The following is a 17,440-nucleotide window of genomic DNA, read 5'->3' on the forward strand; positions in this document are numbered from 1 at the left end:
ATTAATAGATACTTAAATTGAGCGGAAACGTGCTACAAGATTTGTTACCTACTTTCCGCACCGAATATTCTTTTATTTCGCAAAATTGGCGGAACCCCGTTTGCGAAAAGTAAGATACAAAGGATGTCTCCTAATTTCGTTCGTTGTATGTGTCTAATTTTCGAGCCAATTTACTAAGGCAGAAATTTTGGGGTATACCTCTGCATCGTAATGAACGCTAAGAAAAATCAAGCTGATGTGAAACAATGAGTGCGTATAATTGAACAAATAAAACAACTAAGAAGTGAAATTTTTTCCAATTTTTGGAGAAATTTGTGACATTCCAATCAATTGGATTTTCGCTCAAAGATTTGGTTCAATTCTGGTCACTTATTTGATCGCACATTTTCGGGACCCAAGAGACAGACAAAACAAACGCATTTTTTTTATATTTGGTGGAATACCTCCTGTGGCCCCCAAAAACTTAATTATATTTTGATGTATTTATATTTTTTAACATTAACTGAGACAGGAGTCCGTAGCATTGTGAAAATAATTCAATGGAATGTATAATCTTTTCAAGCCAGGAAAAAATGAATTCACGTATTTAACATATTTGCTATTTCAAGGTTTACTTTGCTTCATAATCGCTCGGGGAGCATATGAATATGTTTATGGGATCGATATATATTTTGACTAATTTCGGAAGCCCAAATAACGAAATGCGAGGATTTTAAGATCTGAGTTTTTTGCCCCAGAATCATTTCTAATGAAAGGTCTAATGAGTTTCGAGTATAGTGGTGAACAAATACGCTAGCAAACAATTCAAGAAGAATTAAGAATTGCTCAGTTATCAAAAACAAGACCCGTAACTATCTGATGTGGACGCATCTCTATCATATAAAAATAAACAAATATTTTTTGGGACTTTCTATAATTCTCTCTTGTGAACAATTTTTGTATGAGTTGAAAAATGGTTGGCGAAGAAGATGTTTAATGTGAACAATTGCTAATACGCATCTAATTGCACAATCTTCACAACCTGTTCCATGGTCTTTCAAAAGCAAAAAAATATTTGTCGTGAAAACATGATTTGTTCAAAAGTACATCGTTTAGATTTAGGATTGATTCTGCTTTTCGTATATTTTTGCAATTAGGTTTTTATCTCTGAAAAGACTCTGTTTATACAAAAAAGTTGTTTAAACTTGCCTACGATTGTAATCACAAAAAATTCTGTTTAAATTGTTTTTTGTGTGTAAACGGTCCGTAACCGTTTAGCCCCCCAATCCTTCCCCTTGTTATTTAGTTCAAATTCATTGAGTTCATATTCATAATCGAGGTAAAAGTCATATCTCTAACTTTGAATTTTCATGACTTTCAATGCCAAACCTTTTCATTCATTACCATACATGAGTTTCATCGTGCCACACTTAACTTTGATCGTAAATGCGGGTATAAACCATACCTTTCTAAGCTATTATTTAACAAGCATACAAGCTTATAGAAGCATACACAGCAAAATAAACTCTTGAAAATCAGACGTTGTCTCTGAAAGCAGATCAGACTAAAGAAGAGATAACAAATTCTGGCGCATCCTCGGTTTTAAAACCAAACCATCGACTCACAATACAGAGACAACTTAAAATTTCTGACTTGTAGTTTTTCAATCAAAATTTTAAAAAAATCCCACCACCTAGCTGAATTAAACGTGCTATAGATTTTTCCATCTGATATTTTTAGCACTTCAAATTTATAGACAGTCAGGCTTTCTAAGTAAGTTACAGTTCGATGACCTTCCCCTGCATCGTTCATTGCACTCCGAACATTATGATGCAATCCGCTCAATGCAGTTCTCTAGTCCATGCGGCTAGAGGTCCCACATTTGCTAATAAGATTAACTGGGGCCTGAGCGGGTGAGGCTGCGGGTTCTCTTTTGAACCAACGCATAGGCTTACGACGGGGATAGTCGAACATATACATAGGTAGCAAAGCCTGATCTTTCTTAGATTATAGCACGTTCTAGTTCAGCTAAAACTCTCTGACCCTAAGTGTAGCGAAAAAGCATTAAAAAATTCAGGGTTCGATTCAGCCCCTCTTACCTTCAAACAGATAATAATGCTGATTCTGATTTACAGTTTTGCACCTGCTGACACGCAAGTGCAAAAGTATTTGTTTCTAGGCACAAAATTTTCTAAAAGGTAAAACAGTGTCCTCCCCAGGTCAGGTTGTTTCTCTGCGACCGTGATCAGACAAAACTCTCCCCACAACTCAAAGCGTACATAAAATACTTTAATAAACAGCATTCAAGCAAGATTTGGTAAAACATAAGACAACCAAACCATTAGTAGCTGTCCACAACAGCAACATAATTAGCAATCAAGTTGTTTTAGATACAAAAAAACGATTATTAAGCGTTCTAACAACATTTTAAGTGCTAACTATAAGTGCAGTGACTCATAACACTCATAGTGCAATAAAGTTTTTTTGTGAATGTCATCGTGCAACCATAAACTAAGTAACCATTAACCAATGAGACAAACCAAAGCCATGTCAAGCAAAACCAAAACAAAGTCAACCTCCAAGGCTCAACTCTTGCAACTCTTGAAGTTCAAAATCATTGAGTGGGGAGCAGCACATGACCTGCTCAACAAACAAATGCAACAAACAGAAGCAGCAGCAGACCTCCAAGAGCTCGTTGACGAACTTGATGCAAAAAGCGTTGAACGACTGCAAAAAGCGGAACTTGATCGCATGTATAACGAACTCATAGAACAACAGTTGACACAAGAAGAGTTCGACAATGTTGCTGCAGAATCTGCACAGAGAAATTGCAAATGGCTGAGAATCAAACAAAAAATCAGATTGCTTCATTGGTCAAACCATCAAAAGTTCATCTCTTCCGACACCTCCTCGGAAGAACCCAACAAACTACGGAGCAAGGTTGTTGTTTCAGGAACCAGACGTAAACAAGCAAGTGGAATGAGACGTAAAACGCCAATGCAAAATGCAGGTGAAAACGCTGAGAACTGGGATGAGGTGTTCAGTTCTGATGAGCATGATGGTGTACCGTCCAAAAACAGTCATCTTGATCTTCAAAAAGAGAGAGCAAGTGTAGCAAAATACAACACTCAGCAACAGAAACCAAAAGAAAACAGTGAGATACAGGAGCATCGCAGCCTCAGTGACGACGCGAAACAGGTTCTGAGTTGCCCGATTTTTGATGTGAATGTCCCAAATCAAGGTTTTGCTACCCTCAATATTTCAAGCGATCAACCATCAGACACTGTACTGGAATTCCGGTACAGCACCTGGATTTCAACCTCGAGCAATGCCTTCCTGACAATTTCACTCAACCGTTTGCAGACAATAACTATCCAAGTGATCAGCAAAATGCACGTTCTTTGTTGGGTAGTCAAATGAATCACTCATTCCCAGAGACAAACAAAATGATGAACGCTCCCAACGCAGAGATTAATCGCCACTTAAATTTCATGCCACAGCAGTTTTCTGAGCAACAGTTCCCACAACGACCACACAATTCTGAGTGGACCAATCATCAAGTGATGATGAAGGCGTTCAGTCTACCAAAGATTAGTCTTGACCATTTCTCAGGCGATCCTTTGATGTGGCATCAATGGTACAGCTTTTTCAAGTCAACCATTCATGACAATCCAGCTCTTTCAACTGTTTAGAAATTGACATACTTGCAAAACTCGGTAACTCACAAAGCAAAAGACTTCATCTGTGGTTACTCTTACAACGGAGAATTCTATGAGGAGGCGCTTCAGGAACTTATCAGAAAGTTTGGAAAGCCGCAGCGTGTTGTGAGTGCGTACCTCACAAAACTTGAACAATGGCCTAAGACCAGAATGGATGATCCCAGCAGCTTTGTAAGTTTTGCATCCTACCTCAGACGTTTGGTACAGACCTTTCGACTTCACCATTTTGAATCGGACCTAAAGGCTTCTGCGGTAGTTAAAGTTGTTAAGGAAAAGTTGACAACACCAATGACGATCCGCTGGAATCAACATGTAAGGAGCTTGAGAATAGAGCAACCCAATTTGGCTGATTTTGCAGATTGGATAAGCACATATGCAGAGGCTTGCGAGGATGTTTCTCCACAAAGAGCACAAAGAACAGACCGGGTTGAACGGTTTTCCCAAGGCCATAAACACTCCAACATAATTCTTCAACCCAGCTCAAATTGTCAACTATGCTCTGGGGATCACAACCTTGGTCGTTGCAAAGAGTACCTTAGCAAGTCTGTAGCTGACCGTCAGCAATTGGTGAGGCATCACAACTTGTGTGTCAATTGCTTGAAGAGACATGAGAGTGGATTCTGTAAATCAAAAATTCGATGTCTTGTAGACAGATGCAATGGGTTTCATCATTCAACTCTCCATCGAGACGACTTCAGAACTTTGCAGAGAAGTGATTTCCAGGCAACGAGTAAAGGGGGATTTCAATCCAGGAACAACCCGGTGCAGTCAAACTACGGTAGAAACTTCAGCCATACAACGTCTCAGCTTTCGTCAACAATCAGTAACACGCCGAATACCAACAACAGAAGGGGATACAATCAAAATTGATTTCAACCCACGTAATCCAAGCTATGGAAACAACAGCTCGCATCAAACTGCCAATCAGCAACACAGCAATACTCAGCAACCTACTGACCGACGTAACACCCACTTTCAATCAGTGACCAGCAACGAACTGAATGATGATTCAACAAAACTTCCACGGGTGCAAAACCACACTTGTAGCAGAAATCGGGAACCCACATGGATCAGAGCATTTATACAACTACAGGCAATACCAGTCACGCTCTTCTACAAAGACTTCAACATAGACTTATGCACTTTTGGACAGTGGAAGCGATAATACACAGATCACACAAAACAATGCTGATGCTCTTCGAATTCGAGTCGCCAAAGATATAGAACTACCTCTAGCTTCGCTACATGGGGAGCACACAGTGACAACAGCTGATGTCATGATCGGAATCGGTCCACTTCGCAGCTCAAAACCGGTGACAAGTCTTCCTGTGTACGCAACCTCCATCGAGCAGTTCCAGATGCCAACTGTTCCCGCAGAAATGTTGAATAGACTTTGTACAGACCATGATCATCTGGCAGAATTCAATTTCCCTCAAATTCGTGACAACAAAATTGGAATACTCATAGGAGCTGATGCTTTTCTGGCTACTGTTCCAAGACACTTCACTACCGGCAAACCAGGAACACCCTACGGAGTCAACACAATGTTAGGATGGACTTTGACAGGCCCTGGGCCACAAGAGTACTTTCAACCAAACAATAAAGGAAGCAGCAACCACAACATCACTCTTTTCAACCATCTCAAGCGAGGTAGTGACGACCTGGACGAAAACCTTCTACATCTGTTTTGGACCTTTGAAGGTGTCAACTTTAGTCAGGGTTCTAAAAAGGGACACAATGAAGAGGACCAGAAGGCACTAAAGACTTTGCAGAGACCACACATCACAACAGGGAAAGATATGAGATTGGACTCCCTTGGCGAGAAAACGTCACACTGCCCAACAACTACTTCATGGCAAGGGTTTAGTGGCACGCATTTGCAGAAGCGATTAGAGAGAGACAACCAACTGAAAGAAAGATATATGAACACTGTCTTTGACGATATGGATAAGGGATACATAGCAGCTGTCACGAACCAGGACGCAAAAAACTTTAGGTATCTACAGCATCATCCAGTCATCAACAAGCAAAAACCAGACAAGATAAGACGAGTGACAAATGCAGCCTCAAAATACAAAGGGGTTTCTTTGAACGATGCACTGCCAACGGCACCTGACCTTTTGTGCAATCTACATGGATTCCTTCTACGGTTTCGTCAGTACGAGGTTGCAGTAACAGCAGACATAGAGGCTGTGTTCAGGCAAGTTGGAATCAGAGAAGAAGAACAAGATGCTCTCCGTTTTTTGTGGAGCGACAAGGATGAGGAGAGGACATCCAAACACCAACGACTCATTTTTGGAGCAACTTGATCTCCCGCCTGCGCAATTTTTGTTCTGCAAAAGTGCGCCAACGATAACAGACAAGAACATCCAAAAATATTTGACTCAATCACAAAACAGTTCTACATGGATGACTTCATTCAAACATTCTCAACTGAGGAAGAGGCAGCAAATACAGAGACTGAGCTGAAACATGTTCTCAAAACAGGGAGATTCAACCTCACCAAATTTCTCACCAATAACCCTGCTGTGCTGGAAAAGATTCCTGAGGAAGACAGAATTGGAGTTCTAAAGTTGCAAAGGATACTTGGTCAAACATGGAACCCTGAATCCGATCAACTCCTTTTTGCGGAACCCAAACTGAGCTATGAAAAAGAGAATATCACACAGAGAAAGCTTCTCTCAATGGCTGCTTCCTTCTTTGAGCCCATTGGGATAATCTCGCCTTTTGCAATTCAACTGAGATGCACAACGACACAATTGGGACCAGCTGCTATCAAAGGAGCATTACCACGAAATTCAGCAATCGATGGAAGACTTCCATAATATGCTTCCAATTCAAATCCCCAGATGTCTAGTTCCGAACGTCGATGGAACTAACGAGTTGCACACCTTCACAGACGCTTCACTTTCAGCAGTATCAGCAGTGGTGTACCTGAGGACAATCTCCGCTGACGGCTCAATAGCTACGCACTACGTCATCAGCAAATCCAAGGTGGCACCAATCAAACAGTTGAGCATTCACAAGTTGGAGCTCGAAGCAGCTACATTGGGAGCAGAACTAGCAGGCTTCTGTGAGACCTAGATGACAATAGATGTGAAGAGCAAAAAATTTTGGACCGACAGCAGTACTCAGCTGGATCAAATCAAAAAATCACATGTATATCGCAAATAGGCTCAACAAAATTGCTGAGAACTCAAACAGAGACGATTGGCGACACGTACCAGGCAAAATGAACCCAGCTTATCACGGTACCAGAGGTCTATTTCTATGCGCTCTTCATAAATTGTGGATAACAGCACCTTCTGTCTTGATCAAACCTGAGAGCGAGTGGACATTCTCCGGTGAGAAACCAGCTCAAACATACGCCACTCAAGTTGATGGCAAGACCAGTGAAAAACCATTGGTGGATCCAAACAGATTTTGGATCCAATTTGGCCTAGACTCCTTGGCACAATTAGGACAGTGCTTAGAGCAGTACGCGTACTGAAGATGTCGATCAAACGCGAGATACATTGCGACATGGACGACTTCGCGGCTGACGAAAACAAGGCTCGAACCTTTCTCTTGAGGATATCTCAGTCTTACACTTCAAGGACACAGATTCTCGACTTCAAAGTGGACTACCCCTAGACAAGAAGGACAAACTATTACCATATACACCCTTTCTGGATAGCGACGGACTCCTTAGTGTTGAGGGACGAATTCAGAAATCTGTATTGCCTTTTCAGAGCAAACATCCGGTGATACTCCACAGCAAGCGCAGAGTTGCCAAACTGCTTATCGAGAAAGCAAATCAAGACTGCGGGCATCATGGAATTGAACATGTTCGTGCACATATCCAAGCAACGCTCATGATAATTGGAATCCGCAGAGCCCTAAGAACTGTAGGGAAGTACTGCTTCATCTGCAGACGCTGGCGAGCAGACAATGTCAGACCGAAGATGGCTTCTCTACCAAATTTTTGTTTTCCGGAGCACTCCAAACTCTACCCATTTGTGAATACTGGAATGGACATGTTCGGTCCTTTTCACATTGAAAAATCCAGAAACCAGACAGAACTCATTTATGTCTGCATGTTTACATGCTTGGTCACAAGAGCAGTACTTTTGGAAGTTTGAGAAGACCTCTCCTCTGACTGTCTACTAATGGCTATTCGACGTTTCGGACACCGGAAAAAATTTTGTTGGAGCTAACCAGGCAATGAAACTCAATTTTAAGGAAAATTACAAACCAGAAAACAACTACATGCGTCTCCAACTGGCGCAACAGAACATCCAGTGGACGTTCAACCCACCTCTGGCACCGCACTTCGGAGGGGTTTGGGAACGACTTATCCAGTCGGCTAAACGAAGACTACTTGTTGTCCTCGGAAGCCGCCGACTAAATTTTTCAGTCTTCCATACAGTCGTAGCGGAGGCAGAAGGAATTCTTAATTCACGCCCACTGACGCATGTTGGGAGCACTTTGATCGACGAGGAACCATTAACACCGAATCATTTCCTGATGAGAAGACGCCACTTCTGCCTAAAACTTCTGGCAAACAACAGAACCAGGTTTTCAATTAAAGACTTTAGGGAGTCACAGACCCTGTTAGACCACTATTGGTCTCGTCTTCTCAAAGAGTTTGTACCGGAACTTAACAGACGGACAAAATGGCAGCAAGCCAACGCTCAGCTCAAGGAAGACGATGTTGTTTGGCTCTACAAAGATTTTACACCCCGAGGAATTTGGCCCATTGGTCGGATGGTTAAAGCACATGTGAGTAGAGATGGAGTGAAAAGAAGCTTCGACATCAAGACCAATACTGGCATGGTGCAACGCCCCGCAGTGAGATTGTGTAAAGTGTTTTAAACAGACGATGATTCTTCTTCTTCATTAGCCGCGGAGGATGAATGAATACTCCTTCAATCATGTCAAACTGATACATAAAACTTACTCAAGCGGAAACTTTTGAAGCAGTAAATTTGAAATTCTGATGTCAATTATTTTGTTCTTTTCTGATAAATTTATTTGCTAAGCTTTGTTGTTGCTTGCCGGAGTGTAAACGGTCCGTAACCGTTTAGCCCCCCAATCCGTCCCCTTGTTATTTAGTTCAGATTTATTGAGTTCATATTCATAACCGCTGTAAAAGTCATATCTCAAACTTTGAATTTTCATGACTTTCAATGCCAAACCTTTTCATTCATTATCATACATGAGTTTCATCGTGCCACACTTAATTTTGATCGTAAATGCGGGTATAAACCATACCTTTCTAAGCTATTATTTAACAAGCATACAAGCTTATAGAAGCATACACTGCAAAAAAAACTCTTGAAAATCAGTCGTTGTCTCTGAAAGCGGATCAGACTGAAGAAAAGATAAAAATGTGCAATAACTGCTAGTTAATTATTTCATGATTAGACTTTGAAAAAACTTGAGTAGAGCTGAAATCAATTAGTGTTTAACATTATTGTTCTCAGTTTTATACTACCTCTAAGTAGTAGAAGACATTTTCCCCATCAAATACTCTCTTCCAAGTTAATAGAAATGCTGAAAATGAAATATTAGAATAGAAGTATCTGAACATACGAAGTAATGCTGAAAACATAGAAGGATACAAATGGTGTTTAAGTTTACGATGGTTCATTTCAAAAAAAAGTTTCTTAAAAGTCGCTATACTTCGTTAACTAGATACAATCTGACCATAAAACCCTGATGGATCCGCACGATTCAACTTGATCACTGATATCAGGAAGGCAGTACACTCAAACAAAGAGGCTCGATAATTTGCGTTCGCACATAAAAATTCGACCCCGCTCATCTACATTTTCCACTTAATTGTCTACCAATTGAAGAAGAGATAAAAAATTAATATAGCAACATATCGTTCAGGAGAACTGCTAAAAGAATAAAACAATCTAATTTTGAAGACCGACAAGATTTGTGATTACCATCATATGACTACCAGAAAAAGTGGCGATAAAAATCATTTAATTACTAACTTTAATGCCGACCGAAAAACGTTGTCCATTTTTTGAAAACAATTAATTACCAAACCAAAATGGAATCAGATAAAATTTAAACTAAAGAAGATAAACCTGCATCCAATTAAAAAAATATTAGACTTTTCCTCAATGCGACTTGATAACAAGTCGACAAAAAATGAGCAAAAAGACAAAGTTTCATAAAACGTTGCTTTTTTGAGAAAAATTAATGTCAAATTGATTAGAAACATTATGGATCAAATGAAATCATTGCGACGTTCTTCTATGCTTCCATAGAGAGCGATTGAGAACTTTACTTATTCAGGATATGCCATAAAACTACAAAAACAACGACAAATACAAGCAATAAAATTGCACGAAAAAAATTGCACGAAAACGATGTCCCAGCCAATTGAACATAAACTTGTTCGCTCAAAACATTGAAACTGTTTGATTGCGTTTTTTACAATAGACCAGAAGACAGCCCATTATTTTGATACTGTGAAAAGAAAACAAAGACCTACAATATTAGCAAAAATGTAGAAATCACAAAAATTTTATTAAAACTGATTGTACCAAGAACAAAAACTTTTGAGGAGAGTTAAACCGTTATATAGAGCACTTTGTAGTTCATTAGATAAAGGATATTAGATAGAGATGCTAAGGTACACTTTATTAGAGTTAAGATTGGAAAACCACCGAAATCCTTAAAAAACAAAGATTTTTGAAACTCATAGCCAACTTGAACTTTCAACTGAAAAACTAGACAGCTTATCTCAAATTTTCTTCGAATACTGATTGCGCGTGTTAATAGAGAGTAAGTCACAAGACTATAAATTATCAAAATATTACAACCTGAACTACAAAATTTCACAAACATTTTTTTGAAACCACATTATTGAAACCATTAAATATAGAAAACATTAGGGGTGAGAACATAAAATCTTTATTTGCATCCGTTTTGAACATCCTGAATTTTTTTTAAAAAGACGATGTCAAAATGACAGCAAAAAACCCCACAAAAATTGAAAAAATGTCGAAACTTTACAAAATTCTCCTGAAACAATTTGTCTAAATCCTGAAGTCATTAGTCGAAAGGTTTTACCAACAGGAGATTTATTGTTTGATTCAACAAGATTCTAAGGACTTCTCTCCATAATGATACTAAGTTACAAAAATGTTACAACATTGTTAAATACGAAAAAAAAACAAACCAGAACAAAAAGCTATAAATTGAAGATTACTTTATTTTTTTGAAAAAATTGATTTGATAGACAATAAAACCATTAGCCATATTCCAATATCAGCTCTAAGTTCAATTATGTATCCACAGTTGGTCACTGAGACCTTTAATTACCTAAAGTTTTGCATACGACAACTATAACCAAAAACGAATACAGGGCATATTTGGAGTTTTGAGTGGTTAGATTCAGCCATCAGACTGCAAAAAGATTAACAAGTGAAGGCAAAACACAAGAATTCAGTTAAAGTTTGCAAAATTCTTCTTCAAAATCATAAAAACTTTAAGGTTCTCTGAAAAAAAATATATCTACATTCGGCTAAATATTAACAAAAATGAGAGTAGTCATTATTGAAACTGCGAACGAAAAGTTTTGTCAGTAGTTAATATTAAAGAAACAAAAGCAAAATGTTTTGAAAAAGAGGTAGCAGCAAAATAAAAATTAAATTTTTCTGATTGTAGAAATCCATAATAATCGCAAACCTATCACTGGTGTTGCCGCCCGTCCACCAAATCGCCCAAGTGTTCAAAACATATGCCATTTAGACGAATTGTTGAGCGAAACACTTCAATTTTTGAAAAACACAACGATGCATTTTGTATAACTATCGAGTTAATTTCCAAAAAAAACTGCAAAATTTTTAATCCAGAAGAATTTTATGGGGAGCCGGGTATCAACTTGCTTGCTTTGGAGATTGAAGAGATAAATTCGGCGGTTTCTAGGTCTCCACCTATGGCCAGCTTAAACAATGTGGACCAAAAACTTAAATTTTGTGAAAATTTTGATGAAAAAAGTCAGAAGATCAGGTCACAACTCCAATTAAATAATTCAGCAACGCTCTTCTATCTCTAATGGTAACAATAGCACTCTATCGTTAAAAATTTTAACCTTTTTTATTTTATAATAGCAAAGTTGTGCCATGCTGAAATTGTAAATAAAGACTGTCGAATTTTCACAAAATTTAAACTTCGTTAACTCCCTGTAAAAAACGAAATTCGAAAGAATCTTTTCATTTTCATGTGCTAGGATGTACGTGCTTTTTAATGATACCACACAAAACTCTCTCCGATGTATATTTCGATCGGCACCAAAATTGAATAAACAAAAAAAAACCATTTGAGTATATAGTTTCTCCCTCCCCACTAAAGATGGGGTCGGAACAATCATTAATAGATCTAGTGGTATCTTAATGGCTGCGCGAATTTCTCTAAAGTTTTGTTTTCTAAACAAAATTATGGTCAATAGAAAACTTCTTAACACAGAAATATATGAAAATGTTGACTGAAATAAACTAGCGCCAATAGTAACAAAAATAAATATTGAAAAATAAACTCTAATGATTGACACTTCATCAAAGGAGGGATAAAGGAAGTCAGATGGGAGATGGTGTGTATTCGCATCAAATTCCAAAGTCTGTTTCTGCGTATTTTTATATGCGAAGAAACTTAGTCTAACAATTTAGACTTTGAGTAATTTCTAAGTTTTCTAAAGCAACTGTTTTTTTGTCTATTTGCTTTTATTTTTTATCTCTGAAAAGATACTGATGGTTCAAAGGTCTGTGATAAACCTGCCCGACAGTGATCGTCAAAAATGATAATAAGGCTGTAAACTGCACAATAATTGTTAGTTAATGACTGACTTCATAAAATTAGACTAGAAAAACCTGTGTACCAAAACAGTGAATTGTATTTATTAGTATTGTTTTCTTGCAACGCGCGGGGGGGGGGGGGGGGGGGGGTAGGGGGCGAGAGGCTTTAGAGGTTCGATTTAATTTTCTCCAGACAATAATTCACCTACCTTTCAGCTGAAAAGTAGATAAATTTTGGACCGAAATGAACAATTCCCAATTTTAATCATGATTAAATTTCGAAATCAACTGAACTTATATAGTTTTTGAGAGCTATAAAACTAATTTGTACAACAAACCTATTTGAATATAACTTGGCATAAAACAGATATTTCAATAGCAGTTAAGTGAGCAAACCAAGCGGAATACTTTACTAATTGGGTTAAATATAATAACCGGAAGTTATAACCAAGACACGAAAGCACTCACTTTCCATTCAGCTATGGAACACACACAGACATCAGGATGTCTCACAGGGCGCTCAGAAAGTGATCAAAAACCTCTTGAGAGCCAATAAAGTCTCGCCCGGGTAGAAATTTTTCGCCCCAATAAAGACAATAATGCAAACATTTGCAAAAACCGTTGCCAAATTTGCGTCAATGTTGATGAAATTTGAAGCATTGGTATGTTGAGAGTTTGGTTCGATCAAGCTAATTTTGAAATAGCCTTTTTTTGAATATTGATAGACCATTTTTGCAATTTTATTTGCAATTTTAAAAATATTCCAGCATAAGATATCTGTGTACCTGAATAGATATGAATTTCAAAAAAGTTACTGCGCGAAAAATTGCGATGCGAGTATTTGCAAAAATTATTTTGCAAATCTGAAAACTAATTAACCAAAAATTGGACGATTAATTGCTTCGATCTATGGAATGCACAACTATGAGATATAATAATTTTTGTCGCTAAATTGTCGCTCGCATTGATTGGGTCGGTTCATTAAGAAATTAAAACGCTTAGATAGCGAAGAATAAAATCAGATTTTGTCATAAATCTTTTCAAAAGAACTTTAACAGAGTTTTTGCAACGGCAGCATGAAAATTTTCCAATGGATAGATAGTTGGGATCATTCGTGTCTTATTTTTTTATATATAATGGAACGAACAGCTTAATGGGTAACATCAATTAATAACCAGAAGATTAATGTATTATTTTGATTATTTCAATAAATATTCGTGATTATTCTGAAGGCATGTAAAGTTTAACCTTTCGGTTATATTATTAATCTACATGTTTGGAAAAAAATAATATATGATACTGTGCATTCATATACCTTCGAATAATTTTCCAGAAAATAAGCTTGTGTTGAGAGAAAAAATTATCTCGGGACGGAAGTAAACGCAAACCCAGGTTGCCAACTTTAGACAAAACTTCGATACCTTACAGGGACTTATACGGTGCCATAGAAAAATTTATGAATCTTAATACGGCATGATATACGGCAGTATCAAGTTTTTCACGGCACTGTACAAAATAACTGTACTCCGCGATTTCTTGATTCTGAGCTGCTAAAAATGATGTTAAATCAAACGTTTAACGCATTTAAATTGTTTTTGATTGCTTTGTTATCTCTGGCTATGAGATTCACTACTCCGAAAAAATTAACGTATAAGGCCGTATCAAGTTTTCCAAGAACCTGGGAATTTGGAGGAGGGTGGGGGGGGGGGGGTGAGATTGATAGGACGTTAAAGCAAGGGAGTTGGGAAGCAAGAAGGACTGCACAGAGCGCAGAAATCTGCTGAACAGTTCAGCATGGAAAGAGAGTGTTGTTTTGAAAATTGAATGAGAGGTAATAGAATAAACAAGGACGGGACGGGACAGTTCAACAGTTCAACCTCGATGAACCTTGAGAGAAAGCTAAACGTGATTATAGACCCACAGTGCTAGTTTAATACAAACAGTCAAGCCACGATTGGTGTGAACAAAGTTAGATTGCAAATTTTAATACTTTTATGTAAAAGAGTCCATGCATGCAATTGTAAAACAACTCCAAAACTGAAAACAGAAAAAAATCAATTATGCCCATTCATAGCACAGTTTGGCCGGCAACCAAACACCAGGCCTTCAACTAACATAACTTCTAGACCATCTCATCAAAAGTTATCTTTGATAAATCTAAAAATGAACTGTTTAGACTTGGACGCAGTCGGTGAGGAAAAACTATGAAGCGAGCAACAACGGGTGGGAGGTAGAGGCATGAGGGAAGACGAAATCAAGTTGAAGGAAGATTTAATTGACAACGAAAGCTACAAGAGACGGAAACTTGATAGCCATGATAAGAAACATGATAAAACATGGTAATTCTTGCCAAAATCTTGCCATGTTACATGGCAAGAAAACATCAAGATATGTACGAACTTGTATGATCTTTGCATGGCTATCATGAAACAAGATCTTGGCAGGATTTCCAAGAAAGACTAATCATGACATGCCAAAAAATACCACGTTGTAAAAATTAAAAAAGCATCTTCAAAAAAGATTTCATATGATTAATAAAATCTATAAAATTATAGAATTCATATGATTAAGCACGATTTACCAAGATTTATCAAGAATTGTTGGAAAATTCAGCTCCCGTTAGTTTATCAACCAACAATTGAGCCTACTTTTTGCAGTATAGTTAAATTTTTAAGTGGGTGTTAGCTCGGTATCTACATAGTACACAACTTATAGAGGACCGCCGTCGGGAAGGCCCCACTAGGGTCCCAAAAAACCTTAAAAAATTAATCGACAACATCACAGACAGAAAAAAAACAAAACACTAAATCTACGATTCCCCAATTTAAGAACAATTAAGTTTTCGCAGTAAGTACGGTACACTAAACACACAAAAAGTAAAGTGTTTCAAAAGCAGATTTACTTTTCTCGCAATTTTTTTATTCCCATCGAATTTGTTGATAAATCACAATTCAAACAGTTTGCACAGCTCGGACAAACAACACAAAAACATAAAAACAAAACAAAAATATCTCACATCTACAACCCCTCGAAAAATTGAAGACCTTTTTACAGAATTTGAAGATCCCAATTAATCCCTGAAATAAACGATTAAATGTCGATCGAGAGACGATCGAATCCCATCCAGGGAAGTAAGAACAACTTAAAATGGATTCACGAATCATTGCCTGAAGGATCGGCGACCATCACGATAGACACCGGAAAACCAGATATAATTATCAGCAGGTTTGATATTGCAGTATCAGGCATGAAGAAACAGCGAAAAGAAACTCCTTTCATCAACAATCAACAGATGAAAGGTATTTTGGATAACAAGGTTTTCTTGTCAAGCGAGTGCACGAACATGTACCAGACAGCTTACATAATGTAACTGGCGAGAAGTTGGTTATAAAAAGAACAAAATGCAACAGACAAAAGATCAAGCATAAACGAATCAAGAGAAATATCGATTGTAAGAGTTCTAGAAAGATATGAAAATTGACCAATGAACTAGGAAGTCAAAACAACAGAACATGCCGAAATGATCAGATTAAAAATTTAATCGTAACACAATCGCGGGAAGACAAAGACAACGAAAACGATTACGAGGAACTGTACACGTTGGGTATCTTCGCAAAACTGTCAAGCGATAGCTAATTTAAGAGAAGCTTGGGGAACTGAAAACGGGTATCATAATAGGGTGGTTTTTTTTGGATATATATGAAGAAAAGATTTTGGATTGAATGAGCGAACTTACAAACGCCTCAATTCACTCCTCTACTATGAACAACAAACCAGACCTTCATCAGCCAAAAACTCCAGACCTTCATCAGTGATTGTTAATTAAAGGCGAATAGATTATTACAGTGACGAGGAAAGTACTACTAAACGTATATAGCCCAGGTCTACGTTAATTAAAACCGTTAAAGGAAATAACAAAATCTATTTAAAACTGATAAAAAAAATTTTTTTTAGTTGGCGTAAATGTGTTAGTTATATTCCATCACATTTATATGCACTTAAATTTGCTTGACAAATGTAAAGTCTTTGTGCTTAGTTTTCGTAAGAAAGCTAAGTTACACTTCCAACTGTACAATTATTTTATTATGTTATTCTAAACTTTCACAGGGTGAGATGAATTGTCAATAATAACAAGATAACTAATAATAAAAGTAGTGAAACTAACAAAAATAGTAATAATAATAATAATAATAATAATAATAATAATAATAATAATAATAATAATAATAATAATAATAATAATAATAATAATAATAATAATAATAATAATAATAATAATAATAATAATAATAATAATAATAACAATAATAATAATAATAATAATAATAATAATAATAATAATAATATTAATAATAATAATAATAATAATAATAATAATAATAATAATAAAAATAATAATAATAATACTAATAATAATAATAATAGTAATAATAATAATAATAATAATAATAATAATAATAATAATAATAATAATAATAATAATAATAATAATAATAATAATAATAATAATAATAATAATAATAATAATAATAATAATAATAATAATAATAATAATAATAATAATAATATCAAGAATAATAATAATAATATTAATAATAATAATAGTAACAATAACAATAATAAAAATAATAGTAATAATAACAATAATCATAATAATATTAATTATAATAATAATAATAATAATAATAATAATAATAATAATAATAATAATAATAATAATACTAATAATAATAATAATAATAATAATAATAATAATAATAATAATAATAATAATAATAATAATAATAATAATAATAATAATAATAATAATAATAATAATAATAATAATAATAGTAATAATATTAATAATAATTATTATACTAATAATAATAATAATAATAGTAATAATAATAATAATAATAATAATAATAATAATAATAATAATAATAATAATAATAATAATGA

The 17,440-nt window shown here is 36.0% G+C and overlaps 2 protein-coding genes across 2 annotated transcripts; both read left to right on the forward strand.

Moving 5' to 3' along the window:
- Positions 1-6,103: 6,103 nt before the first annotated feature.
- On the forward strand, positions 6,104-6,523 carry LOC142356327 (uncharacterized). The gene has a single exon (XM_075408256.1). It carries the CDS (start codon positions 6,104-6,106, stop codon positions 6,521-6,523), a length of 420 nt encoding a protein of 139 aa, XP_075264371.1.
- A 667-nt stretch (positions 6,524-7,190) lies between these two features.
- Positions 7,191-8,552, forward strand: LOC142356328 (uncharacterized). Its single transcript, XM_075408257.1, has 3 exons — positions 7,191-7,250; positions 7,295-7,630; positions 7,920-8,552. The coding sequence occupies exons 1-3, from the start codon at positions 7,191-7,193 to the stop codon at positions 8,550-8,552; spliced, it is 1,029 nt and encodes a 342-aa protein (XP_075264372.1).
- Positions 8,553-17,440: the final 8,888 nt, after the last annotated feature.

Source organism: Convolutriloba macropyga, unplaced genomic scaffold, assembly GCF_964194025.1.
Source record: "Convolutriloba macropyga unplaced genomic scaffold, txConMacr16.3 SCAFFOLD_2130, whole genome shotgun sequence".
Lineage (NCBI taxonomy): Eukaryota > Metazoa > Xenacoelomorpha > Acoela > Convolutidae > Convolutriloba > Convolutriloba macropyga.

What these genes read in the sequence shown, in the direction of transcription:
- LOC142356327 (XM_075408256.1), top strand. Translation starts at nt 6,104, where the DNA reads ATGGATGACTTCATTCAAACATTCTCAACTGAGGAAGAGGCAGCAAAT.
- LOC142356328 (XM_075408257.1), top strand. Translation starts at nt 7,191, where the DNA reads ATGTCGATCAAACGCGAGATACATTGCGACATGGACGACTTCGCGGCT. An exon ending in TCGCGGCTGACGAAAACAAG is followed by an intron (nt 7,251 to 7,294) that starts GCTCGAACCTTT and finishes TTACACTTCAAG; the next exon opens with GACACAGATTCTCGACTTCA. An exon ending in GACGCTGGCGAGCAGACAAT is followed by an intron (nt 7,631 to 7,919) that starts GTCAGACCGAAG and finishes CTCAATTTTAAG; the next exon opens with GAAAATTACAAACCAGAAAA.